The sequence below is a fragment of the Engystomops pustulosus genome, chromosome 2 (assembly GCF_040894005.1).
Source record: "Engystomops pustulosus chromosome 2, aEngPut4.maternal, whole genome shotgun sequence".
Classification (NCBI taxonomy): domain Eukaryota; kingdom Metazoa; phylum Chordata; class Amphibia; order Anura; family Leptodactylidae; genus Engystomops; species Engystomops pustulosus.
Genome location: NC_092412.1, coordinates 47574080 through 47601512, shown reverse-complemented (window position 1 = coordinate 47601512; position 27433 = coordinate 47574080). Strand labels below are relative to the sequence as shown.

General features: G+C 43.0%; 1 protein-coding gene across 5 annotated transcripts; it reads right to left on the bottom strand.

The window, feature by feature from the left end:
* Positions 1–8364: 8364 nt before the first annotated feature.
* Positions 8365–26272, bottom strand: LOC140117596 (mitochondrial ornithine transporter 1-like). 5 transcript variants are annotated; one of them, XM_072134467.1, is made up of 8 exons: positions 23892–23909; positions 20081–20148; positions 19387–19490; positions 15159–15417; positions 14051–14188; positions 13795–13967; positions 11807–11965; positions 8365–8714 (listed from the first exon to the last, which is right to left on the bottom strand). In XM_072134467.1, exons 3-8 carry the CDS (start codon positions 19439–19441, stop codon positions 8593–8595), a joined length of 906 nt encoding a protein of 301 aa, XP_071990568.1. In that variant the 5' UTR covers positions 19442–19490; positions 20081–20148; positions 23892–23909; the 3' UTR covers positions 8365–8592. The 5 variants fall into 5 exon arrangements, with proteins under 5 accessions (XP_071990568.1, XP_071990567.1, XP_071990570.1 ...); XM_072134466.1 differs by lacking the exons at positions 20081–20148; positions 23892–23909 and adding an exon at positions 26130–26272; XM_072134469.1 differs by lacking the exons at positions 20081–20148; positions 23892–23909 and adding an exon at positions 24284–24306.
* Positions 26273–27433: the final 1161 nt, after the last annotated feature.

Sequence of the window (27433 nt, the reverse complement as noted above, 5' to 3'; positions counted from 1 at the left end):
ACAGATATCAGACATCCACGTCCACTCCTCATTGTAGACTTGAGGAAGCTGACTGACCTGACTACCAGTTCTGGTGGAAGTTGACATCTGGCAGTCTACAATGGCTCGGCGCTGCTGGTAAACTCTGGATAACATGGTCAGTGTTGAATTCCACCTCGTGGGCACGTCGCACAACAGTCGGTGAGCGGGCAGTTGGAGGCGGCGCTGCGCTGCCCTGAGAGTGGCAGCATCTGTGCTGGACTTCCTGAAATGCGCACAGATGCGGCGCACCTTCGTGAGCAAATCAGACAGATTGGGGTATGTCTTGAGGAAACGCTGAACTATCAGATTTAACACATGGGCCAGGCATGGCACATGTGTCAGTCTGCCGAGTTGCAGAGCCGCCACCAGGTTACGGCCGTTGTCACACACAACCATGCCTGGCTTCAGGTTCAGCGGTGCCAGCCACAGATCAGTCTGCGCCGTGATGCCCTGTAATAGCTCTTGGGCGGTGTGCCTTTTATCGCCTAGGCTCAGCAGTTTGAGCACCGCCTGCTGTCGCTTAGCAACGGCACTTCTGCTGTGCCTAGAGCTACCGACTGATGGCGCCGTGCCCACGGATGGTAGTTCGGAGGAGGAGGTGGAGGAGGGGTGGGAGGAGGAGGAGGCATAGTAGGCCTGAAACACCTGGACCGAGGTAGGCCCCGCAATCCTCGGCGTCGGCAGTATATGACCAGCCCCAGGGTCAGACTCGGTCCCAGCCTCCACCAAGTTAACCCAATGTGCCGTCAGCGATATATAGTGGCCCTGCCCGGCAGCACTCGTCCACGTGTCCATGGTCAGGTGGACCTTGTCAGAAACGGCGTTGGTCAGGGCACGGGTGATGTTGTCTGACACGTGCTGGTGCAGGGCTGGGACGGCACATCGGGAAAAGTAGTGGCGGCTGGGGACCGAATACCGAGGGGCGGCTGCCGCCATGAGGTTGCGAAAGGCCTCGGTCTCTACTAGCCTATAGGGCAGCATCTCCAGGCTAAGCAATCTGGAGATGTGCACATTAAGGGCTTGGGCGTGCGGGTGGGTTGCACTATATTTGCGTTTCCGCTCCAGCGTCTGGGGTATGGAGAGCTGAACGCTGGTGGATGCTGTGGAGGATCATGGAGGCGACGATGGGGTTTTTGTGGCAGGGTCCTGGGCAGGGGGCTGACTATCAGCTGACACAGGGGAAGGAGCAGTGGTGTGCACGGCCGGAGGTGAACGGGCTTGTTGCCACTGAGTGGGGTGTTTAGCATTCATATGCCTGCGCATACTGGTGGTAGTTAAGCTAGTAGTGGTGGAACCCCTGCTGAGCCTGGTTTGGCAAATGTTGCACACCACAGTCCGTCGGTCATCCGGTGTTTCCTTAAAGAACCTCCAGACTTCTGAAGATCTAGCCCTCGCCGCAAGAGCCCTCGCCACGGGAGCTTCACTAGTTGACACATTTGGCGCTGATGCACCAGCTCTGGCCCTGCCTCTCCGTCTGGCCCCACCACTGCCTCTTCCAACCTGTTCTGGTCGAGGACTCTCCTCCGTCTCAGAAGCACTGTGTTCACCCGGCCTCTCAACCCAGCTTGGGTCTGTCACCTCATCATCCTCCGATCCCTCAGTCTGCTCCCCCCTCGGACTTCCTGCCCTGACAACAACTTCCCCACTGTCTGACAACTGTCCAACATCGTCGGACACCTCTTTACACACTTCCACTACGTCAAGAAGGTCATCATCACCCACAGACTGTGACTGGTGGAAAACCTGGGCATCGGAAAATTGCTCAGCAGCAACCGGACAAGTGGTTTGTGACTGTGGGAAGGGTCCAGAAAACAGTTCCTCAGAGTATGCCGGTTCAAATGCCAAATTTTCCTGGGAGGGGGCAGACTGGGGGGGAGGAGGCTGAGGTGCAGGAGCTGGAGGAGTGGCGATTTCGGTGACATGGGTGGACTGCGTGGAAGACTGACTGGTGGACAAATTGCTCGAAGCATTGTCAGCAATCCACGACATCACCTGTTCGCACTGTTCTGGCCTCAACAGTGCTCTACCACGAGTCCCAGTAACTTCAGACATGAACCTAGGGAGTGTAGCTCTGCGGCGTTCCCCTGCTCCCTCATAAGCAGGTGGTGTCTCACCCCGGCCAGGACCACGGCCTCTGACCCCTGCAGTAGTTGGACGCCCACGTCCCCGCCCTCGTCCTCTACCCCTAGCCCTCGGGTTAAACATTTTTAAAATGAGAGTTATAGCTTTAATTTTTTTTTAACTTTTTTTTGTGTTTTTTTTTTTTTTTTGTGTTTTTGAGTTTTTAAAACCAAACTATGCTATCCTATTGCTATGGCTATTTTCTAGCCAAGTATGAAAGCACACTACTATGCCAGATGAGATGACACTGAGTTATTAAACAAAATAAACGTAAAATAAAAAAGGACAAATGGCAGACTGTGCCTAATTGAAATCCAACCCCTACTAAATTTTCCCACTTCGGTCTTTGCAATGGATATGTGCGTCACTAAGCGCAAAACACAGCGGTCGCAAGTCTCACTACAAATTGCTCACAATTGGCTACTAGATGCACTGCAGCAAGTACAGCCACCAGCAGATCAACCAGAAATCAAATATATAACGCTACTGTAGGCGTAAGCCGTTTGGATTCTCCTATGGCTATTTTCTAGCCAAGTATGAAAGCACACTACTATGCCAGATGAGATGACGCTGAGTTATTAAACAAAATAAACGTAAAATAAAAAAGGACAAATGGCAGACTGTGCCTAATTGAAATCCAACCCCTACTAAATTTTCCCACTTCGGTCTTTGCAATGGATATGTGCGTCACTAAGCGCAAAACACAGCGGTCGCAAGTCTCACTACAAATTGCTCACAATTGGCTACTAGATGCACTGCAGCAAGTACAGCCACCAGCAGATCAACCAGAAATCAAATATATAACGCTACTGTAGGCGTAAGCCGTTTGGATTCTCCTATGGCTATTTTCTAGCCAAGTATGAAAGCACACTACTATGCCAGATGAGATGACGCTGAGTTATTAAACAAAATAAACGTAAAATAAAAAAGGACAAATGGCAGACTGTGCCTAATTGAAATCCAACCCCTACTAAATTTTCCCACTTCGGTCTTTGCAATGGATATGTGCGTCACTAAGCGCAAAACACAGCGGTCGCAAGTCTCACTACAAATTGCTCACAATTGGCTACTAGATGCACTGCAGCAAGTACAGCCACCAGCAGATCAACCAGAAATCAAATATATAACGCTACTGTAGGCGTAAGCCGTTTGGATTCTCCTATGGCTATTTTCTAGCCAAGTATGAAAGCACACTACTATGCCAGATGAGATGACGCTGAGTTATTAAACAAAATAAACGTAAAATAAAAAAGGACAAATGGCAGACTGTGCCTAATTGAAATCCAACCCCTACTAAATTTTCCCACTTCGGTCTTTGCAATGGATATGTGCGTCACTAAGCGCAAAACACAGCGGTCGCAAGTCTCACTACAAATTGCTCACAATTGGCTACTAGATGCACTGCAGCAAGTACAGCCACCAGCAGATCAACCAGAAATCAAATATATAACGCTACTGTAGGCGTAAGCCGTTTGGATTCTCCTATGGCTATTTTCTAGCCAAGTATGAAAGCACACTACTATGCCAGATGAGATGACGCTGAGTTATTAAACAAAATAAACGTAAAATAAAAAAGGACAAATGGCAGACTGTGCCTAATTGAAATCCAACCCCTACTAAATTTTCCCACTTTGGTGTTTAAACACAACGGTAGCAAGTCCCCCTGCTAATTCCTCACAAAATGGTACTAGATGCAAATAAAAAAAAAAAAAAGTAGAACGTTATTGTAGCCCTAAGAAGGGCTGTTGGGTTCTTGGAGAATCACTCCTGCCTAACAGTAAGCTAACAGAACACCCTAACGCTTTCCCTGACCAGCAGCAGCTCTCTCCCTAGCGGCATCCAGACACAGAATGATCCGAGCAGCGCGGGCAGCGGCTAGTCTATCCCAGGGTCACCTGATCTGGCCAGCCAACCACTGCTATCGACGTGTAAGGGTACCACGTCATGCTGGGTGGAGTGCAGAGTCTCCTGGCTTGTGATTGGCTCTGTTTCTGGCCGCCAAAAAGCAAAACGGCGGGAGCTGCCATTTTCTCGAGCGGGCGAAGTATTCGTCCGAGCAACGAGCAGTTTCGAGTACGCTAATGCTCGAACGAGCATCAAGCTCGGACGAGCATGTTCGCTCATCTCTAGTTGTGGCGCATCGGCGCCGGCATGCACGCAACAGAAATCGGGGGGCGTGGCCGAACGAAAACCTGACGGATTCGGAAAAACCGCTGCATTTAAAAAAAAAATTGTGTCGCGAAAATTTCACTCACCTTCATCCAGGATAGGCCGGTGTATTTCGAGGCATTCCAGCGGACTTCAGCGCAGCAGCGCCACCTGGTGGACGGCGGAGGAACTACCATCATAAATCCCGGCCGGAATCGAATCCAGCGCAGAGAACGCGCCGCTGGATCGCGAATGGGCCGGGTAAGTAAATCTGCCCCATGATGTTGGCATTCAAACAGGGAGGAGGAGTGCAAAGTAATTCCTGGGAAAACCCCTTTAAAGGAAACCTACCATCACGGATCTACCTAACAAGTTCTATCCGATGGTAGATTCCTGTTTTAATTTTCACCGCGATAGTGTTTTGCGATACGCCTGAAATCCAGTAATCTCACATAAAAACCTTATCTTTGTTATATGTAAATGATCGACAGAGGCTACTGGGGCATGGAGTAGCTTTGCCCTACAGCAGGAATAAAGGCTACTCCGTGCCCCAAGATCCTGAATTGATCTGTCTACCAGGACATCTTTACTACACTCCCTCCTTCAGCTGCACAGCTTTGTCCTGAAGCTGCCGATATGCGCATGCACAGTAGAAGAGAATGAATCTGGGGCATGCAAATATCAGGAGCTTTGGGACAAGGCTGATACTGAAGCCCCGCTGGTTGGAGGCAGGGTCGGCTTCATGTTTGAGCAGGCCCCTGGGCAACAGAGCCTCAGTGGGCCCCATTGTAGTGAACTCATGTGGCAGCATTAAGAATAGAGAAACTAAAACAGTCCCCTGTCCCTAAAATTTTCCCTAGTTTATCATCCCAACAGCCCCCTCATAGTTGATTATATACAGCCCCCCATGGTTATATTATATACTGAAATGCAGCTGTGTGGGCTCCCCAGCAGCACTGGGCCCCGGTATTTGCACATGTAGGCTTGGTGTTGGCATAGGCCCTGGTAGGAGAGATCAATTCAGGCTATTGGGGCGGGGACTGGTAGGAGGGATCTATTCAGGCAATTGCCTTTACTCCTGCTCCACAGCGCAGTTACTCCACCCCCAGTAGCCTTTGCTGATCATTTACATATAACAAAGATGACATTTTACGTGAAATTACTGTATGTCAGCCTTATTGAAAAACACTATCTGGGTGAGAATTAGATCAGGAACCTACCATAGATTTGTGATGTTTTCCTTTAAGATTAGTTTCAGGTATTCATAATAGAGGCTGTTATATCAAATAATGTAAATGGATTACACAAGTACAGGCAGTACAAGTCGAAACTGTATACTTTATAATTGTAGATCCAGACAAAAAAAAATTTGGCCCCAGTGACAATTGGAGTTTTTTGCTGTAATGGGACCAAGGATTATCAATAAAGCTTCATTACAGACACCTTACAGCTGATTATTGCAGCCTTGGACTATAGTAAAGCATTCAGAGACTTCACCAGAGGTCAGAGAGGTTTGTCTGTAACTATGGTGTTAAGGAGGTCGCACTGGTTTCGAACGCCATCTTGACTACTGTCCGCCATCTTAGATACAGCGGCCATGTTCCCTGACCATTGTCAAGTTAATGTCATGATTCAAACTTCATTTTATGTAACCTGTTTGCCTGCCTGTCAGCTAATTCCCTTTGACATTTAATGAGAAGCCAGTCTGTCCTCGAAGCTGCATAATAATATGATTCTGGAGCCACTTATCATCTCCTTCTCAGCAAACTAGTATAAACAATATCTGTGTACAAGGTCTCTGAGAACTGAGCACAATTAATTCACTTTTTTCCCAGAATATGCTGATGTCCAATAGCTTTGCAGTATACTATTCACACCCCTTTGATGACTCTTCTGTCTGATATATATTATGCATTTTGATTATTAAAGGAGGGAAGATCTTGACTAAGAGATTGACTTATGTCTTGGTCTCTATGTTCAATCATGAAAGCGTTAATTAGGACTCACCTTACAAAAGTCAAGAGGGCTGTTGGGGCCCTGCATAAAAATCCCTAACATATGGGTTGTCTGTAAGTCAGGTGTCCTTAAGTAGGGGACCACCTGTTACCTGCATTACAGCCATGCTCTCACCTTTGTGCTACTTTCAGCATTTTTGTTTCAAAATTGGAAATTTCAATGGAAATCCTATTCAATTTTATAGAATATGCTGGAATTATGAATGAGTACATTTTATGTACTGTGTGGATTCTACTATTAAAGGGAACCTACCACCACATATCTATCTATAAAGGTAGATAGAGTGGTAGGTGGATCTATAGGACGTGAGGATAACCCTTTCAAGGGCTAATCCTCACGTCCCCACAATCTTTTGATAACTTTTATTGGGCTAATATGTAAATTTTCTAAACGGCTACTGGGGTGTGGAGTAGCTGGAGCTGAAGCTACACGGCGCGGCCACTCTATGCCCCAGTAGCCTCTTTGTTCCTCCTACCAGAAATGTTCGGTGCACAGCTCCTCGTAGCTGCGTGCTCTTGTTTGAGAAACCTGCCGTCTGCGCATGCGCAGTGGCTCCGGCAGACACGGGCCTGCTGTTCTGCGCATGCGCAGATGGCAGCTTTCTCAGACGAGGGCATACAGCTACGAGGAGCTGCGTGCTGAACATATCTGGTAGGAGGAACAAAGAGGCTACTGGGCCGTGGAGTAGCCGCGCCGTGTAGCCTCAGCTCCAGCTACTCCACACCCCAGTAGCCACTCTAGAAAATGTATATATTAACCCAATAAAAGTTATCAAAAGATTGTGGAGACGCGAGGATTAGCCCTTAAAAGGGCTATCCTCATGTCTTATAGATCCACCTGATCTTACTTTATAGGTAGATATGTGGTGGTAGGTTCCCTTTAAATAAATACAAATTTTGTAAACACTAAGGCTACATTCACACTGACGTATGAGGGCCGTATATACGGCCGATATACGCCCCCATAGACGGCAATGGGCGCACGGCGCCCTACGGGAGCGGTGCGGTGCAGCTGACGTGCGGCACCGTATCGCTCAGTACCCCGGAAAAAGATAGGACATGTCCTATCTTTGTCCGTAGTACGGCGCCGTGCGCCATAACTTCCTGTGGAGAGGGGCGGGGTGAGCTGCCCTCACCTCCTCCTCCTCTCCCCGTGCACTGCCCGGTACGGTACGGGCGGGCAATGGCAGTGTGAATGTAGCCTAACTCTGTAAACCATTGTTATCTGTGCCCACATTTTCCAATAGTATTATTTAAAGATTTTAAACCCTTGGTGTTTAGAGTACGTGGTAGCCCATAAGATTGCCTGGGTATAAATAAGAAGTGCCACTTGAAAATAGTAGAAGGAAGAGTTTCGAATAAGTTGCGATTTCCACATGTGGTGTTGCTAGTAGCTAAACGCTGTGTCCTCTCCCATTGGTTAAAGAGTTCATCGCCCACAGTCCTAGAGTTGATAGAACAACTAAAACGTTTGATAAACATAGATAGGATAGATACTTTGCGACATAAGGAAAAGGGAGCAAAAGCCTTTTTCCAGAAGTGGAAAATATTTTTGCTAAATCATTATAGTAGACAGGATATAGTGGAATTCATGACTCCCTTCCAGTATACTCAATGGTATTGTCAAGAGGATCTCAGAGGTAGATTGGGAGGACTTAAGATCTAGTGGGGCGGACCGGGGTTTCTGGGGGGGGGGGGGGGAGCAACATGCAGGCACATGGGGGGGAAGGGGAGGGAATGTTTTTGTTTTATTTTTATGCCTTAAGGGTTTGTATTGTTCAGATGATGGGTCATTGAAGGAAACAGAAGAGCGATCTTACACAAGTGTAAATGATATTGAAAATCTATACTGTTTCAAAATGGCAAAGCTGTTTGTATGTATTTTTATAATGTACTAAATGAAAATGAATAAAAAATTTTTCAGTTGAAAAAAAAAAAGAAGTGCCACTTTATATATTCATATATCATAAAGAAGTGAACTATGATCTTAAATACGGTAAGTAAAGCACAAAACGGTATGTATTATGATGGCTCCATGCAAACATCATACACAATTCAGTTTTCATTAAATTAATTGAAATGTTTTATTATTATATTTATTATTATAAAACATCTTTGTATTGTGCCCCTTTATAAAGCAGAAATTAGTCCATCCTTGAAGGCTTTAGATACAATACAATAGCATCTAACAATTCGATACAAACATTTGGCTTAACAATAATGATGGAGAGTACATGGCACTCGGAATGTGGATGGGCAATAGGAGATTCTTGGAGATTTTTATTTTCTAGTCTTCAAAATGTTGCATCATAAACTTCCTGCTGTATTCATAGGCTACAAAGAGAGCTCCATTGGCTGGGAAAGCTCTGATGAGTGTAGGCTTCAGGCCAGAGTATAAGGCCACGATACCTACAAAATAAACATGTGATCACTTTATTAAAAAGGTAGGAGATTCCCCAACATCTTGTGCCTGAGGGGTCCCAAAGACAACTCAGCATCGTAAGACAACTTGTTACAAGGCAAAAATTTTATCTACAAAATAAAAAAATTTTGTTTTTCTACCCGACATCTACTGTTTGGAGGGAGTTCACCTTCCCCTAAATATGTTAGATGTGTATTGGCCGGAACCCGCCATTTTCAACTATAAGGAGGAGATTTATGGTGGCTTCTATGCCAGAAAAGCGGTGTAGAAGCCCTGAGAGAATCACAATTGCTAGCAAAGCAACAACAGTTTCGACTAATTCTCCCAGTGGGGCATGGCTGACAGGTGGCGTAGGCCGGCACGGGGCATACAGGCCCCACACTTGTGAACTCACTGCAGCAGGCAAACTTTTACAAATGAATGTTCGCCTGTTGCGGGAACCTTTACCTGCTGCGCAAACTTATCTATTGTGTAGATCAATGTGTTTCCTGGTCATAGAACTGGCGTAGAAATAAGTGATGCGCATTAAATATAATGTACCTGTGTGAACATAATTTTCAATAAATGCAGCCAAGTTGTCCCTTAGAAACGAGACTGTTGCTCTTGGATACGACCACCACCACATCCGGGCATCTGTGGCCAGGCATGCATTATTGAGTCCTGCCCGACCACCTGGATTCAGCATTTATTACCACAGGACGGCTGCGGGATATGCTGTAGTTCTCAGCCAATTCATATTCAAAAACTATTAATTTCTTTGTGCAATCACTCCAGCAGTGGTGGTCATATCTAAGGATACAATTTTGTTTCTAAGGGACAACATGGATTTATTTATGGGAAACTATCTTCACAAAGGTAATTTTTTAAATAACATCCAGATGAAGAAATGTAGCTATATGTTGATGAATTCAATTAAATGTCAATGCCCAGATAAGAATACCCCTTAAAGAGAACCCGTCATGCAAAATAACCCCCTAATCTAAATATATTTTCATATTCTGCCATTAGAGAGCATTGCCTGTATCCCTTCATTGTCCCTCTACATGCCTGTAAACCTAAACAATGAGGTCCTAAAGCTGTATGCAAATGACCTGTGAAATGTCCAATGAAGCATTAGCATATTCAAGCTGTCCACTCTATTCATGAGTGGGAGGCACAGCCACACCCCCAGTGCTTGACTGACAACCTGTGTAATGGTGTGAGGCTGTATAATGATGTGATGGCTCCATGTGCTTGCTGGTGGCCACGCCCTCTGCAGCCTGTGTGTGTGTATAGGAGAGATACAGCAGCTCCAGGCAGCCATGTTACAGCAGAACATGTTATAACAGAACATGTCTCTGTGTATTAGGAAGATGCAGCATGTCAGCAGATGCAGAACACACACTAGCAATGCTTTACTATACATTACACACAGACATGAGCAGGGGGAGAAGAGGGGAGGGGTAACAGGGGTGACATCACTGCCTCTGACCATGTGACCAGCTTCATTTACATGATAAAAAATAGATGATTTTACAATGAATAATGTATGAAATAACTAGATAAAGGCTGGGATGGGATCCTTGTGAGCTGCTCCAACAGGTAGTAGTGACAGGACAAGTGACACAGACCTGATCACAGGTGTCCTTTAAGGATAAAAAATAAGTTATCTTTATTCACTTATTTTTTTCAACTGTAAAACAATAATTTGAAATATATTTGATAGACACAAATAAGATGTAACTTTTTATGTTTTTTAACAAAATGTGGATGCTAACTAATGCTAATGCTCATCTAGAAGAGGAGGGTGTAGGACCAACATAAGTGCACTATAAGAGTCTACTTATTAAGTTTTGGGGAGATAAATTTCCAAGACCTAAGGCAATTAAGTTGAAAACCGAGAATTGTAGGAGAATTTCCCTAGCCTTATGTTCTGAGTGTCACTATTATTGAAGCCTTGGGCTACGTTCACACCTGCGTTTGGCAGGTTCCGTTTCACTTTCCATTATTAACAGTGGATAAAGTTGTGCAGCAGCTGGGTAAAAATGTGTAGCTGAAGGTAACAGAAGATATAGTTAAGTCTATGAGTAACACAAGATGAAGGGAGGACCTTCCACTCACCTTCCATTTTAGTATTTAGTTTCGCTCTCCTAAAACGCAGAGTTTAATACAAACCCCCAGTGATCGGCTATATACATCACCTGCATTTCATGGAGGTTCTCAATAAGGGAGAATATCTCTGTAATACAATGTTTGATAAGCTATGCCCTTTAACCACCTATGTTATCTTTTATTACTGGGGAAACTGTAATCTCAAAAAAATATTACAGCCTCAATTTAATAGCAATTTCTGTTACTCCAATTCGTAAGCCAAATACGCAAACGTAAGGTAATGTAAAGACCTGTTACATCACAATGGAGAGTTGACTAACCACTGATTATAAACTGTAGGGACATTTATTTAAAGGGGATGTTTCCAACTCACAAGTAATGGTCTATCCCTATAAAATTTGAGATTGTGAGGGTCCGATACCTGGGCCCTGCACTGTTCAGTTGTTCTCTGTATATTTTAATTTATTTTGTGTTTTTTCCCCATTGTACTGTATACCAGTTTGGGTGCAGGGTTTAGGTACATCCTGTGAAACCCTCACATATTGCTGGATTTGAGGCCGTTCAGCCAATCCAGCAAATTGACGCCCCTAGCCATGGCTGTGATTGGTCAGGGATGTCCGCCCATCTCTACTATATGCCCAACTGCGCTAGATCTAAACTTGGATGGGGTCAACTGTGCACTGTGACCTGAACCAAAGCTGGACACCTTATATTTAAAGTACCAATATAGATAGGACCCAAAATTTTAGATAATCTGTACTTCCTAAAATTATGAATGAGGGCATCGAGCATCTGGATTATTTCCAAATTTTTGCTTCCCAGTATTTTCAAATATTTCCAGATATATTTCCAAATTTTTGCTTCCCAAGCAATCACATTAGCACCTAGCACTACCATAATTATTTGTAAGCGCGTGTTAATGTGTATTGTTTTATAGTTAAAGGTTCTTTACAAACAGGACTTAGTATGTTAACAATGCGTTACTTACCTTCATTTCTCAAAATCTTCAAAAATGTCACTATGAATCCTGCTTGTTTCCCTGTCATAGAGAGGACTTGGATTCGGGATTTAACACAATCCACTGGGAAGACTACAAGCCACAACGACATCCCTCCGATTCCTCCGCTAATCATTAATGGCACTATTCCTAGAGGGATATCCAGAAGGGTTTTAAAAAATGTTAATATTCTAAGATATTAATTCATATTTTTTACAATTTTAATATTACATATTTATTGTCACTGTTAGAGGAGACTATTACCATTTATAATTTGGTTGCTGAATAAGGGAGGTACGGTAATGGTTATGTCTCATGTAACAAGTAAATGAACATTAGTTTTAAAATTTTTATGTAAAAAAAAGTTTCAACAAACTTTGTAAGAATCAATTGTACAAGTGACTTCAAGAAACGTTGTAATTTGTCTTGTCAGAGAAAACTGCTCTAATTCCGTTGGCTCTCTTTGTGCTCTCTCTCTTCTTGATAAAATTTCGGCTGAATTCCTTACTAGCAAGTTTCTAGCAAGACATAGAGAACATCACTGAGGGGTCAGATTACATAGAAAGCTCTATGGAAGGGGAGTGAGTAGGAGCAGCTAGGTCTCCACCCAGCAGCTCAGGGGGAACTAAAATATCACACTTGGCCCATGCACCTGAACTTATAGGGTGGCTGTATGCTAGCTGTATGAATGGCTGTTAGCATATAGCCGCCATAGAAGTGCATTGTGCAAGGCATAATACGGTGAGCACCGTACCGTGGCCGGAAAAAAAGATTTATCCTACTCCGGAAATGTGTCACAGCTGCACGGCTCCCTATTGAGAGGGAAGGGGTGAGGAGTGCACACCCCTCCCCTTCTCCAGCCAGCTGTATGCTACACCAGGGTTCCGGCCTGTACGTACTGTAGCACACGTGTGTGTGCATGAGGCCTTAGAGCTTACAGAGCGAAAACTGTGTGAAAATGCATTATCCAAGTTATATTATGCCCAGAAAAAGTGTTATACCTCATGCCAGCATGCTGGGCTACTGATTTATGGAAGTTTGTTTAAAGGTGAGGAGCGCTTAAAAGGGATGATCTACTGTATAGCATCTGTGTTGGAGAACTGCAGTTCTCTCCCATATGTATAAATAGATTAGAGCTGGAATAATGTGTAAGCGCTAGTATAGAGAAGACAGACCTGGAAGCATAAGCCATAAGCAGTATAGGCTCTTGCACTGGAAGCTGCCTAAACCACTGGTCCATATGAGGTCACAGGTTGGAGCACCATTAATTAAGTGTCTGGGGGACCAGACAACCTCTTAATAGAGGCACAACCCCATCCATTAGTTAATCGTAGGGTATACAGCGCCTTGGATCCTTTGGATTGGGGGAAGTAATTGTCAAATTGTCCTGCTTTAATATTGCTACAGAAGGCATTACAGGAATTCTACTAAAGTCAAAGGGGTCATCTTAAAGCCTGATGCATACATGTGTGCATGTGGAAACCACAGCCTTGTATAAAAGCTGCTATGGGGCCCACAGTGTCATGTGCCCCAGCATATGGGGTATTTCATTTGAAATTGCTGTATGTGTGTATTTTTGATGTGTATATGCTTAAATGTATATGCATATGTGATGAGTATATGCTGTATGTCTGTGTATATGGTGTGTATACACTGTTGATGTATTTTTAAGGCCCCATTCAGAAGTTCACTTTGGGGCCCTACCTCTTGTAGTTACGCCACTGGTCCCAATTCCCTGAATGAATACAACTGTGAATTATGCATATACCCTGCAAGTCCATTCACCGTCTATGGGTTCGCCAGACACAGCGAAAAAAGTATTTTCAGATATCCCCTGCAGAGGATAACATTTAATCTAGGAATAATCCCTTTAATAGTCAATTTAAAAGAAAATACATGCAACACACACTTTTCGTCTATTCTACACCTTTGTAGAAAAAAGAAGATTCCATTTTTTACATTAAGAATAATTTTCATACCTAACTCATCTTTAGATTTTCCGGTTCTTGTAAAAAAAGAGCGTCCTAATTCATAACCGCCAAAGAAGAAAAAATACCCAGGAACCTCCCTGAGTAGAGTGCTGGATAGTCCATGATAGAAACCCATTGGACCATCTGTGCGCAGAATATTCTTCATCACTGACCACACAGTACTGTGGAGAGAGGGACACTATTTTAAAGAAAATGAATTACTTTGGGCAGATCTCAGAAGGTTTTCTAAAAGATCGCAACTCACTTATGCCCTTCTGTAATCTTTCCAGAAAGCTGCATTTCATGCATGGCCTGAAGACGACACTTCACCAACTCTGTGGGGCAAAGTGCTAAGGATGCAAAAGCTGCAGCAAATGATCCTGCGGTTGCATTATGCAAGTCACTAAAACATCAAAGAGAAAGCATAGAACAGAGTGTAAGACACATACCTGTAAATATATATTTTGCTTAACCATTATCATCTTGATTTGACATGTGCTACCAGTAATACTGTCTATTTGCTTATATTGAGTACCCACAATGGTGCATGAATTTTACAGTGGGTCCTTGTCATTATTGACCATGTTACTACCTTTGAGCCAAAGCAGTTGTAAGTTGTGTGTAACCTTTTTTCCAACATGGATGAAGAGAAAGACTCTTTCTGTTTATCTGTTCGTTTTTGCTAAATGAAAAAAATTCTAAAGCCACTTTCACTCCATGATTATCTGGATACGGAAAGCTCCTGGCATATCAGGTGAGCATACACAGGGGTGTAACTTGAGGGGATGCAGAGGGTACGGTCGCAACCGGGCCCAAGAGGTTTAGGGGGCCCATAAGGTTTCACTTTTCCATATGAGAAGACTAGTACTATAAACCATACATTATAGTCAGGGGCCTGGCACAGACTTTGCACCAGGGCCCATCAGATTTAAGTTACGCCACTGAACATACAGGCATATACCGGCAAGGGGAGGAACCCTTTCAGCCTCTGCCTGACCAGTATACATCAGATCCGACAGGAAACACAGCAAGCTACATCTCTCCATCCTACCTCTTCCTGCTGAGTGGCATATACATTCAGCGGAATCCATATTAGCCTGACCCCTTCCCCCATAGCCACTGCTAAGCCTTTGCGTATGCGCTGCTGAGCATTACTGCAATTGTCTTTCCATCCAGACAGATGGATCAAATACAGTAACTGGAGAAAGAAGGAATTTTCTCCTGTGTGATAACTAATAAAGACATAAGGATTCTCAAAATAATATTTTTTTTTTTTAAATATTGACATTGTGCAGTCTACACTTCTGACATACGAGAAGAAGAAGACCAGTGCATACTATGCATTGAATTTCTGGATTGCTCTCTGACCATACCTGAGGGGTGCATTCTTCTCCAAGCCCACAATCCTCCTCACGACTTTCTGGCAGAACCCATAACTCATAAAAAGCACAGAATTTTCGGATATGTTAGCAAGAAGTGCTGGACTGGTCCCTTTGTAGAAGCCTCTGAGCCCCACTTGTCTGTAGGTCTTCATTGCGCAGTCTATAAGGCCTCTGTACAGATTAGGGAACGTCTGCATTTTCACTTTGGCCGTGTCAAATGGCTGTCCGGTCAGGACGCATGCTGTGCCACCTGAAACAATGATACAATGCATATTTAATAAAATAATATCATGCCATAATCATCTGTGGCTAACAATACACTGAGTGGGGGCCACAGTTAGCATGGTAAGCGCTACCCTGTTTCCCCTAAAAATAAGACACCCACTGAAAATAAGTACAATTTTTTTCAAGCTGAATGGACACCTGTCAGCTCAATAAAACAATAAAGCTGCACATACTAAAGGAAGAATCTCCCTAGCCATCCCCCAGTTATCGCACTGTTAAATTTCTTATCTTCTTCTTTATCGGAACATTCCGAAAAGCTGAGGAACACTGCGGTAGGCAGCTTCCAGCGATCCAGGGTATTCAGATGCCAGGCTTGATGGTGCAGTCACCACCTCTTTATATTGCCCCCTCATGAATAACCAGGACCGCTTGAAGCTAGGTCTATAGGTCTGTCGATTGGACTGCTACAAAGCTCAGTCTTTCTCAGCTTTTCGGTATGTTGCGATAAGTAAGAAATTTAACAGTGCGATAACTGAGGAAGGGATAGGGACCTGCTTACTTTAGTATGTGCAGCTAGATTATTTTATTGAGCTGACAGGTGTCCTTCAATAATATAAGACCTACCCTGAAAATAAGACCTAGCGGCAGTAATTGCTACAAGCTTCCCCCCATGCCATACATTAGTATTAGTAGATACTGCAAGAGGTTGTGACATGGGTGAAGTTTTCATGGCATAAAATCCCTGACAGCTGCATTGCAAATATGCTACAAGGAGCTGCCTGGACAGGAAGGGGTCATTTAAGGAACGTGCAACTGTTAAATATGAGACATTGGGGACAATGATTCCAATAGAAATTGGGTCACAAGAAATTCAACTTGTGGGGAAAGGGGGGGGGGGATTTCTGTTGGGATCTCTCTTCAATGTTGTAAACGGAAAATGTGATAGAGTTGTTTCGAAAAAAAAATGATCTGATTAAAAAAAAAAGAAGAAAATATCTGCATCAAGAGATCCCCGGAATTTCTGATTTCCATATAATACCATATGTATACGCGAGTATAAGCCGACCCGGATATAACCCGAGACCTCTAATTTTACCACCAAAAACTGAGAAAACCTATTGACTCGAGTATAAGCTGAGGGTGGGAAAGGCATTGGTCACAGCCATCCAGTCCCCTGTAGTATATCGCCAGCCAGCCCCCTTTAGTATATAGCCATCCAGCCCCATGTAGTATACAGCCAGCCCCCTCAGTATACAGCCAGCCCCCTTAAGTATACAGCCTGCCAGCCCCCTTAAGTATACAGCCAGTCAGCACCCTTAAGTATACATCCAGCCAGCACCCTTAAGTATACACCCCCCTTTAGTAGCCAGCCAACCCCCTTAATCATACAGCCAGCCCCCTTTAATATATAGCCAACCTGTTTCCACATGATCTGCAGGCCGGCGGACACTATGATGTCATCAGCTGTGACACCGCTACATTATGGTGTGCGCCCTGGCCGGCAGATCGCAAGGACACGTCTCTGCTGGCTATTACATCATAGAGAAGGCAGAAGTAGATGCCGCCACGAGCCGTGCCGAGCATCAGGAGGCTGGAGGGTGAGTATGTAAGTTTATTTTTTTATTGACTCGTGTATACCCGAGTATATTTGGTAAATAATAATAATAATAATTCCTTTATTTATATATCTTTTCACTCAAGTTGGTGTCCAACAGCTATTGATTGATTACTTTGTGCCCCACAAGGAATCGGTTGGATCTGTAGTTTCGGGGATTCTTCGCTTGGGTGAGCTGGCTACTGTCAGGCAACAGGGGGTAGTGGACCCACTGGACCACCACGGACGATGATGTAAGCCGACACCAGAGCTTTATTACATATTAGCTGTATTTAGGTGCACCTTTAACATACAGCGTGTGACACAATTCTGTTGAGTCACCTTATTAAATGTGTCTCAAACTTCGACTAAGCACTAGCACGCCCATTTTGGTGCACATTTTTTCTGTCCTGTTGGCACATTGAAGCCACGACACAAAACTGGTGCAGACAGCACAGCCAGAATGGCTCCTGGTACATGGAGATGCTGGATGCTCTGAACTATAGATGTGTCCAGTCTAAGCTTACTCTGAATTGTAAGAATTAAGAGCCATTGCACATCACTCTTTCGCACCACTACTGTCTTCTGCTAGCAGACAGTAACAACAGAAAACTGATGACTGAAGGAAGAAAGGCTAGAAAGGGGTTAAAAAGCATAGGGCACAGATACCTAGAGAGCAGAGGCAGCCCCAGCATGAAGCTCTAAGCCGTGCAAGGTTTGTGTGTAAATACACCATACAGACTGAATAGGCTTCTCATTCCCAACACTTGGTTACTGAGTTACTAAGCTGGAGCTTTACAGCCTGCTTTTTGCAAACTAAGCAGAATTTGTTAATAAAGTCACAATAAAAAAAAATATTTCCTACACTGACCCTCATTTAGGCCTCTCGCCCACAGTCAGTAAAAAAACGTTCCATGCGCTGCAGGGATCTCCCAACCGGAACTTGGAATGAACGCAGCATTTCAGTGATCAGAGATTTTTAGGCGGGGAATCCCTTCAGCGGATGGAACAATTCTCACTGACTCCCTTATGGGAAAGAGACCTTAGTTAGCAAGGAGGATATCTCCAACTTAGTAGGTTCTTATATAATACAAATATCACATTGAGTTCTTCCTTAAAGGAAATCTACCATCAAAATCAAGCGTGATAAACCAGGGGCACTTACTTCCTGCTCACTAGTGATGTGTCATTCGTGAGCAAGCCAAGAGCCGGCTTTTTTTTGTGAACTATGAGAGCCAGCTCCTGTCAGTAAGCCGATGGCTCGCTTAACCTTGCCCCTAACCGTCTCACCACGCCCCCTTTGACCCGATACCATAGGGTTAAAAGTAGAGTGGTGTGGGGTGACTGACTGGCCTGCAGCTCCCTATGATATATTTAATAGGGAACCATTCAGGAACCAGAAGAGCAGGCTCTTCTTAATGAGCAGAGCCTAATGAGTCAGCTCACTAAGGCCCCTTCCACACTAGCGAGTGTGATGCGATGAACTCGCATCACACTTGCAACGCAAGCTGCCGGGAACGCACGGCCCGAACGCTGCACCGCGGGAGTGAACTGACATGCTGAGTTCACTCCCGCGGTGCAGCGTTCGGGCCGTGCGTTCCCGGCAGCTTGCGTTGCGAGTGTGATGCGAGTTCATCGCATCACACTCGCTAGTGTGGAAGGGGCCTAAGGCGAGCCGTAATTCCCATCACAACTGCTCACTGTACAAGTGCTGAGGGATCAGGGGGGAGGTTGAGACAGTGTAACAGTCTGTAAAGGCAAATCACAGAGGGGCTAGGGGAGCCCCTTAAACTCAAAGGCATAATTTAAAAAATTGATTGTAGAAGAAAGGTGGCCATGAAGAACAAATATAAGAGGATTGCAGTCATTTTGCCTGGATCTATGAGTAAGTTTCACTGGTGTATCATGATGATTTTCATGGTGGATTTCCTCTAGAGGTAGTTGAGCTGCATGATTATCCCACACATTACATTTGATTGTGGGGATTCCTTGTTGCACTCTATGGATAACTGTTAGGAGTTCCTTCTAAAAAAGGATTTCCACACCGGAGTATAAGGCGCACCATCAGTAAATGCCTGCTAAAATGTCTAGGTTCATATATAAGGCGCACCTGATTATATGGATGAATGACCAGCAGGTGGCAGACCTGTGCACAGTACAAGGCAGCTGTTGTCTGTAAGTACGGTTTATATATAAGGCACACTGGACTATAAGGCGCACATTTGATTTCTGAGAAAATCGAAGGATTTTTTGTGCGCCTTATAGTCCAAAAAATACGGTATGCCACCAATCCAATAATTATCTCCATTTCAATTAATCTCCAATTTTTCAAAGTGAAAATCAACAGGGGTGAGGTAGACTTAGACCGGATATAAGATAAGTGAGGAACTATAGACTGACCTGCAGCACCAGCTGTCAGATCAATGGCAGCCTGGATGGTATGACTGTTTTTCATATTTCTTTGCTGAGCGATCCTATGTCTTCATGTAGAATACTATGGGATCCTGAAAAAAGAAGATAAGTTTAAAGTAATATATATTTCTATATACAGTACTGTCTTTCTAATTCCTTTAAAATGGTATTTTGTAAAGAAAACTGAGTCTTCTGTATTCAGTGAATAACAAGATCCAATACTTTCTGCAGTATATTTATATTATGATGTTAATGTTCATGGTAATACATTGTTCTTGGCAATGCATTATAGCTCTTGTGTTTAGCCAATATTCACATTTCTGTCTGCAGTTGCCATCAAACCATTTGAGTTGCCATCAAACCACAGTAAGTCCACTCTGGACCCCATTATGAGTTAAAGGGGTCCTTTGGTGACATCTGACAGATCCAGTAAAGCCTTGTGGTTTTCTTTATAAAGAGCCTATACAGGCAGTCCCCAGGTTACTACAAGATAGGTTCTGCAGGATTGTTCTTACGTTGAATTTGTAAGTCGGAAAAATTTTTTGGGTCCCTATGACTATTGGATTTTAAAAATGTTGAGTTGTCATAAGAACCAGGACTAATAATAAAGCTTAGTTGCAGACACATTTCATAACTGTTACAGCTGTTTATTGTAGCCTAGGCCTAAAATACAGTAAATTACCAAAATCCAGAGGGCCGTTTGTAACTAGGGGTCGTCTGTAAGTCAGGTGTTCTTAAGTAGGGGACTGCCTGTAGATACAAAAAAATATGTTGTACCTGGTTGCCAAGAGAACAGATGAGACTCTGACAGTTTATGTATGAAGCAGTTGCCAGTGGTTGAGCTCATGCCAAAACGTGTCCTGTAAAAGCCTCTATGTTTATCTGTTAATGATGTATAAAGTAGGGAAAGATTTTTGCCATAAATGAATGCTCTTCCAATTATATCCTATCCACTGGACTAATGGTAACTAGAAACTTTGTAGGGGTCCGACCACTGGAACTATAGCAGTCACCAAAACGGAGGTCCCATGTCCTCTGAATGGAGCAGCATTTGTGCTCCTTCTTTAAATAATAAAATATTCAACGGCAGATTAAATTCTATATACAAAATAAACACAGTGATAAAAAATGATTTAGAAATGTCATTGATTCTGACCCTCATGTATCAACACACGTTGCGATCCCCGATGTGCGTTGTCCGACGAGGACACCTTCTTCTTCCCGCTGCATGTGAGTGCTGATCTTGCGACACAATTTCGTTTTTAAATTCCATGGGTTTTCCGAATCAGTCAGGTTGTCCGACGTCCGGCACCCCCCCACCCCTATTTGTGTGGGCACCAATGCGCCCCAATCCGATCGTGTGCGCGGAAAACCCGGGTCAATTCAATGCAAAACGGTAAAAAGTCGGGAAACCTGACGAAAATACGCTGTTCGGACCTTTAGTAAATGTGCCCCACTGTGATAGAGGTCGTGGAAGTGCATTTTTGATACCTGTCTATTTATCCAACTTTAAAAAACTGCAAGATCAAGTCAAATTATACCAATCTACAGAATTCTGTAGAAGGTGGATCAGAACCACCTTAAAGGGCTTTACCACTTATCCATTATCCAAACAAAGGGATATGAGAATCTGATCGAATGCTGGGATCCACAGCAATTACAAAAAACTGATCTGCATATACCCAATCTGTGCTACAATCACTAACATGGGTCTTTGGAAGTTGTCCAAGAGACCCCATTGAACCACAAGGAGCATCGTTCAAGCTCATGTGAATAGCACTTTATTCATATGGAGCACTCAGGGCATCCCCTGCAGACACTTATATTCAGATCCTTCAAATTTTACAATAGAATTGCATTATTATATAGTAGCCTAATATAGTATATTAATTTATATTTATGGGATCAGTTTTATCATATAGCTTCATGAATTTTGTTTCTGCAAATATTTTGAACACATGAACAATTTAAAAGTCACCTTGTCATTAATAATGAATTCATTAATATTGTGAAACCATGGAACCAGGTAATTGTGTAATAGATTGTGTTCAGGTAACACGTGAATCAGATGTCAAAGCAGGTGACTGCAACGTTACATGACCTTTTTATCTCATGATTTACTGCGCAACATTTTTTTTTGCAGGACACAGTTGTATTGTTGAAATTAGTTTAGGACCAACACAACACATCTTCTCTTTGAAGGCATTAGACTCAATTAAGAATCATCCATTAGACTGAATTGTGAAAAAAAAGAGACTGTTAGGAGTTCCTAAGACACTGGAGCACATTTACGAAGGGCCCGAACACCGCATTTTGGTCGGCTTTCGCGGGTTTTTTTCTGTTTTGTCCTGAATTGCCCAAGGTTTTTGGCGCACGCGATCGGATTGTGTCGCGTCGGCACCGGCTTGCATGCGACACAAGTCGGGGGGGCGTGGACGTCGGACAACCCGACTGATTCGGAATTTAAAAAGCAAATTGTGTCGCAAGATCAGCACTCACATGCACCGGGAAGAAGAAGGTGAACTCCAGCGGACCTCAGTGGGGGAAGAGACACATGCAGGAAATTGGACGCACGATATTAGTGAATCGTGGCAGACCCAAATCCTCGTTGGACAACACACAGCGGAGATCGCGACGGGACGGGTAAGTAAATGTGCCCCACTGTTTTTTGGCTGTGCGCCTGATCATTCCAAAACTTTGGAAGTCCTTAACAAACCCTTCTAGAGCTTAGTGGGTTGAGGCTTGAATTAGTTTATGTGCTTGGAGGAGTTGAGGGCCACAGATTGTATGGTGGGTTTACAAATCTCACATTACACTATGATCTGGTCACCTTGGAGCATATCTAATTTATCCTTTAGCTTTGACCACTTGGACCTCCCTCTTCTAGCTATTGAGTCTCCCTCTTGTACACCAACCCCTAAAACACCCCTGTCCTGGTGTTACCTTTTGTTCCTTCCCTAGCATATCTGTTTGTCACTTTCTCCTTATATTAGTGTTGCCCATTTGTTACCCCTTTGTTCATTATTCTACATGTTTAGAAGTTAGTTTGACTCTTGATTATGTATATAACAATTTAGTATCTATACTGGACCTCATTATGGCTGGAAGCAATGAGCATTGTTAAATACATGACATTTTACTTTACTACTTACTATTTTAATACTTACTTTACTATATGTTATAGATAACATATCAATATGTTATTTTCTTTCAAACGTTCTCAATTGTATTTGTAATACTTTTCACTCTATATCATTTAAATAAAGCTTTATTGAATGAAAAAAAAATGTTGATTGACTTTTTTTCCCCAGCAAGATGATAGAGACTGGAAAGAAATTTAGTATTACATATTGACCATTAAAATAAATGTTTAATGGCTTTCAATCTGGCTAATAGGATGCCCATATACCCAAATAGATACAGAAAGGGGTGATCCCAAACGAGACATATTACAGCTATATATTATAGGCAAATATCAATAAAATACATAATGGAGTATTGCTATCTTCAGCACTCCCATTCAATGTGGGAGATCCAGGAAACTCCCCCTCTCTGCTAATTTTGTGGCTTCTCCTACCTGCACACCACTTTGGATATGTTAGGGAGGGAGGCCGGACAGGGACGTGAATGTCCGGTGGAGACTACAGCAAAAAACTCTGCCAGTTAGGACCTAAGATTAGGCCAGTTCGGCAGAGTTTGCGCCAGATCTACTAAGAGGCCAGATTCTCTTAGTAGATACAGGTGTCGGAGCACCGTTGGGGGAATTTACAGATACAGCTCTGTTGGGGGAATTTAGGTGTGTAAAACGCCAGTCTTAATAAATTCTGTCTTTGACCAAGTGTCTAATATATCTAGCAATTTCCAACACTCTCATACTACTGAATGGAGTAGCAGGGATGATGCTTAACCTACCACTACAACCATTGGTAAGAATGGGATCCCAATTCCTCATTTTGCTTGGGGTCCCATTCTTGTGATCATGGGGGTTATAGCCGTCGGACCCTAAGATAAGCTTGTGAATCACTATACTGTAATTAGAAGCAATGATATGGCCCCACACAGCCCTCAACATCATTGGGTCTATCTGGGATTTCATGAGGAGTCCAAAGGAGTAGGCCTACATCCACAAAAGATTTGTGGGTAATTTTCCAAGATGTATGAAACAACCTTTCTACCGGGTTCCTATCATTAAATGAGAGTAAATGTACATAGCCAAGCCTTCAAAAAATTGTGCACAGTACTATATATAATGGAAATATAAGCAAAAAGTTATAAAAATTGATAAGTGATAAAACTTGATGAATCATATGAACCAGATAGAGCACAATATAGCTGCATCTCTATTGACATTGGTGTATTGACCCTGTATCCTCATATTCTATAACCAAGTTATGGTAACAGGGATGACAAGCTGATTTTTTAAAACCAAACTCTGCCCAGGAATATACAGATAGCAGAACTTCTAGTATAGAAAAGGAAAGTGCTGCACTCACCGCTTCCTGATGTCCTCTCCGGCTTATTTCAGATTTGTGGGGCTTGAAAGTGAGCACATGCTCCTGCACAATCTGTCTATTGACACAGTGTCCTAATCCCTGTCACTAAAATGACATTTTCCCCCTTGTCTGTTTGCATATTCCATTGTGACCCTTTCACAATTCATTTTCCACGTGAATTTCAGCCGTCTCATTTACTTTTGTAATAGGGAACACACACACATATATATATATATCTTGTCGCCTGCTATAGCTTGATGCTTATATAATCTACTTTTATAATATAAGCAAATTTTCTGCATGTAAGAGATCACAATATCCTAATAATGGACAGCACAAGGATTTGTGGGTAGATGCAAGTCTTGAAATTATTAAAAAAAAACAGAACTTACATTGTGGGTAAATATATCTATAACTAATCAGACATTTTCCTAGTATGACAGGAGGACCTCTTTGGTTCTTGCGGCATGCTGTCTATGACCTTCACAAGCCGACTCCATTAATCCCCTCCTCTGTCTCACTGCTGTATGGCTCATATTACCCACAAGAACATTATACGAAGGCTCTTATAGGAAATGCAGGGGGCCCCTGGATGAAGACGAGCTTCAGTATGATCAGGGAAAGTTGTTAAAATTGCGTTCTCCTTTAAGTACTTGGTCAGGCCAAATCCTTCCTGATGAAATCATGAAACTGTTCATATAGATATTTTCACATGAGTTTTTCACGTTGGACTGGAATTTTCTTGCATATTTTCTTTAACATTGTTAAAAAAAGAGAATTGACTGGTACTAAGTCAAGATTATTTGCAGGATGTATCATGATTTATTCATGCAAAATCTGGCCATACATATTAGATACCATTGGCCAAACCTGAATGCTTTGTCAGGAACAGCCAACCATACAATGTGGCACATTTACTAAGGGTCCGCATACCGCATTTCCAACTTTTTCCGTTTTGCACCACATTTGTGGATTTTGGGGCCCGCAATCAGATTTTGGTGCGGCAATTTTCATGCGACACAAATCGGGGGGCTGGCCGTCATACAACCCGTCTTATTCGGACTACGCGTGGGATTTAACATTCAAAATTGTGTTTCAAGCCAAGCACTTACATGCATCGGTAAGAAGATGGTGAACTTCGGAAGACCTGAGCGGGGAAGCGACACATGCAGGAAATTGGACGCATCATCTTATCATGCGTCCATCCTCATCAGACAACGCACCTCGAGGATCGCAAGGGGACGGGTAAGTAAATGTGCCCCAATATGTGTGAGGGTTTTTCAGATACTCTTCTTGAGGCAGAGGTCATGGAAGATTGCGGCAAGGCCTTTGGATATCAACATAGTTGCCTAAGGTTTAGTAAGGTTTAAAATGTACACCAGTCCATCAACGACAGACAATATTTGCCTTGATCTAGATGAAGGCAAAAACTCTTTATAGAACAGACACCATTTCTTCCTGACTACAAATGCATCAGAACAATCTCTGGTTCAACATTTACCTTAACTTTTTCTTCCAAGCTGAACAATCACAATTTTTCTAGCCTTTTATTGGAAGATATTCAGATCACTTTGCCCTTGGAGATATAAAGGTTTATTGCAATAACTTTACTAAAATTTACTAAGGTTCGCGGATTGCACTTTTGTCGGACTGTACGTCTTTTTTGGGATTTGCGCGGCTTTGACAGGTATTTAACAGGTGTCTGCACCGAGATTGTGTCGCACGCGATTGTTTTTTGGTGCAGTACAGATCGCTGTCGTATAAACTTTACCTGGACTTACCATATTCTTCCATAACATACTATTTATGTTAACATTATATAAAACTGTTATGGACCAATTGACCTCTTGTTGTATCACTTAACACAGGGCCAAATGACCAATGTGTTTTGTAATTCTTTGATACAGTCACGACAATGTGTAATATGGTTCTATTACACTGACAAATGTTTGTATGAAGCAAAGTGGTATTCATATCTGTATTACCCGACTACTGACATCCAAAATAACATGCTGATAATGCCAGGGACACTGTGAGTGGTCATATGTGTGGTGAAATGTGAGATGTCATAACCAACATTCAAATGAATGGTTGCGCAAGGGGGTGCCGTCTAGTACCCAGTAGAGGGTATATAGATTCTCAGGACCAGGTGCTGATATAATATCTCTAAGTTATATCAAATAATTCATATTCTTCATACTTACAATAGTATGTGAGTGATAAACAAATTTCACCTACCTATGTGATGTGTAAGAAGGTAAACTTCATCTCAGTAATAAATCTATTTGTTTTGCCTTTGCCCTGAAAGAACAGTTTGATGATCAGTAACTCGCTGGCACTGCCCCCTTCTGCCACGTACAACAATCTTAACATGTGGTCGCCCAGAGGCAGCAAAGCATTCAGTCCTTCCAGAAACCCGCTGAGAGCACAGACCTCTGTGTAACCTCGATTTACAGTACTGACATGAGAAGACTTTACTCAGCAGCTTTCTGGGATTAGTTCTTTTGCTTTGCAGATTTCTAACTTGGGTCAGATTAGAAGATCATGTGAGAGTCAGCACAAAGCTTTGCCAGTTGAACATTTATTTTCTATTTTCATTTATAGACTTCATGTCATAAAACATAAACCATAGTACCTGCATTAACTTTCTGTTTACCCTTTATATCCACATTGTCTGATTCATCATAATCCTCCCCAAATCCATCAGGCGTAATGTACTAGTTTATAACATCACACAGGTTGGTCACCACCTTCCACATGGTAAGAGAGGTGGTTTCTGATTTTGAATATAGTTTTTAATGTTGTTAAACAGGATCCCTTTAATTTTTATAAAGCAACACACAGTGGATTGGCAGTAGGCGCAATATTTATTCACAGGTTGGATGAAAATATTGCTGGAATACAGTAAGGCTTCAGTATACAATTTCACAGGCAACAACAGTTTGAAGACCTTCCTGAAATAGAGAGACTGCGGGATGTTATGGTCTGTTCTGGCAGTCAGATGATAAAGTAATAAAGTCACATGCAGTAGGTAATGTCATGTCAAATGTTAAAAGTAACATTAAGTCTAATATGTAACATCAAGTCCTGTAAGTTACGGTATGTAAAATTGGGTAAGTAATGTTTATTCTGGGAAGTATTGTCAAGCCAAGTTTAGTAGGTAATGTCAAGTTGTTCACTAATGTCAAGTTTAAAAAATAACATTGCGTCTGGTAAATAACTTAAAGGCTGGTATGTGCCCTTAAATCTAATAAGTGATGTCATCTGTTAAGTAAGATCATGTCTGTTAAGTAGCATCAAGTCTGGTAAGTAATGTCAAGTTTCGTAAGTAGCCTCAAATCTGCTAAGCAATTTCAAGTCTGGTAAATAATTTTAATTCTGCTAAGTGACGTCAAGTGGTCAGGGTTCAGGGTCAGTGGACCCTCTGGACCACCGTGGGAGATGGTACTAGCCAACACCTGGGACTGGAATCTAAGTGGCACCTGGTCTTCACCAGAGCCCGCCGCTGCGGGAGGGTGCCACTAGGTCATTCCACAAGTGCG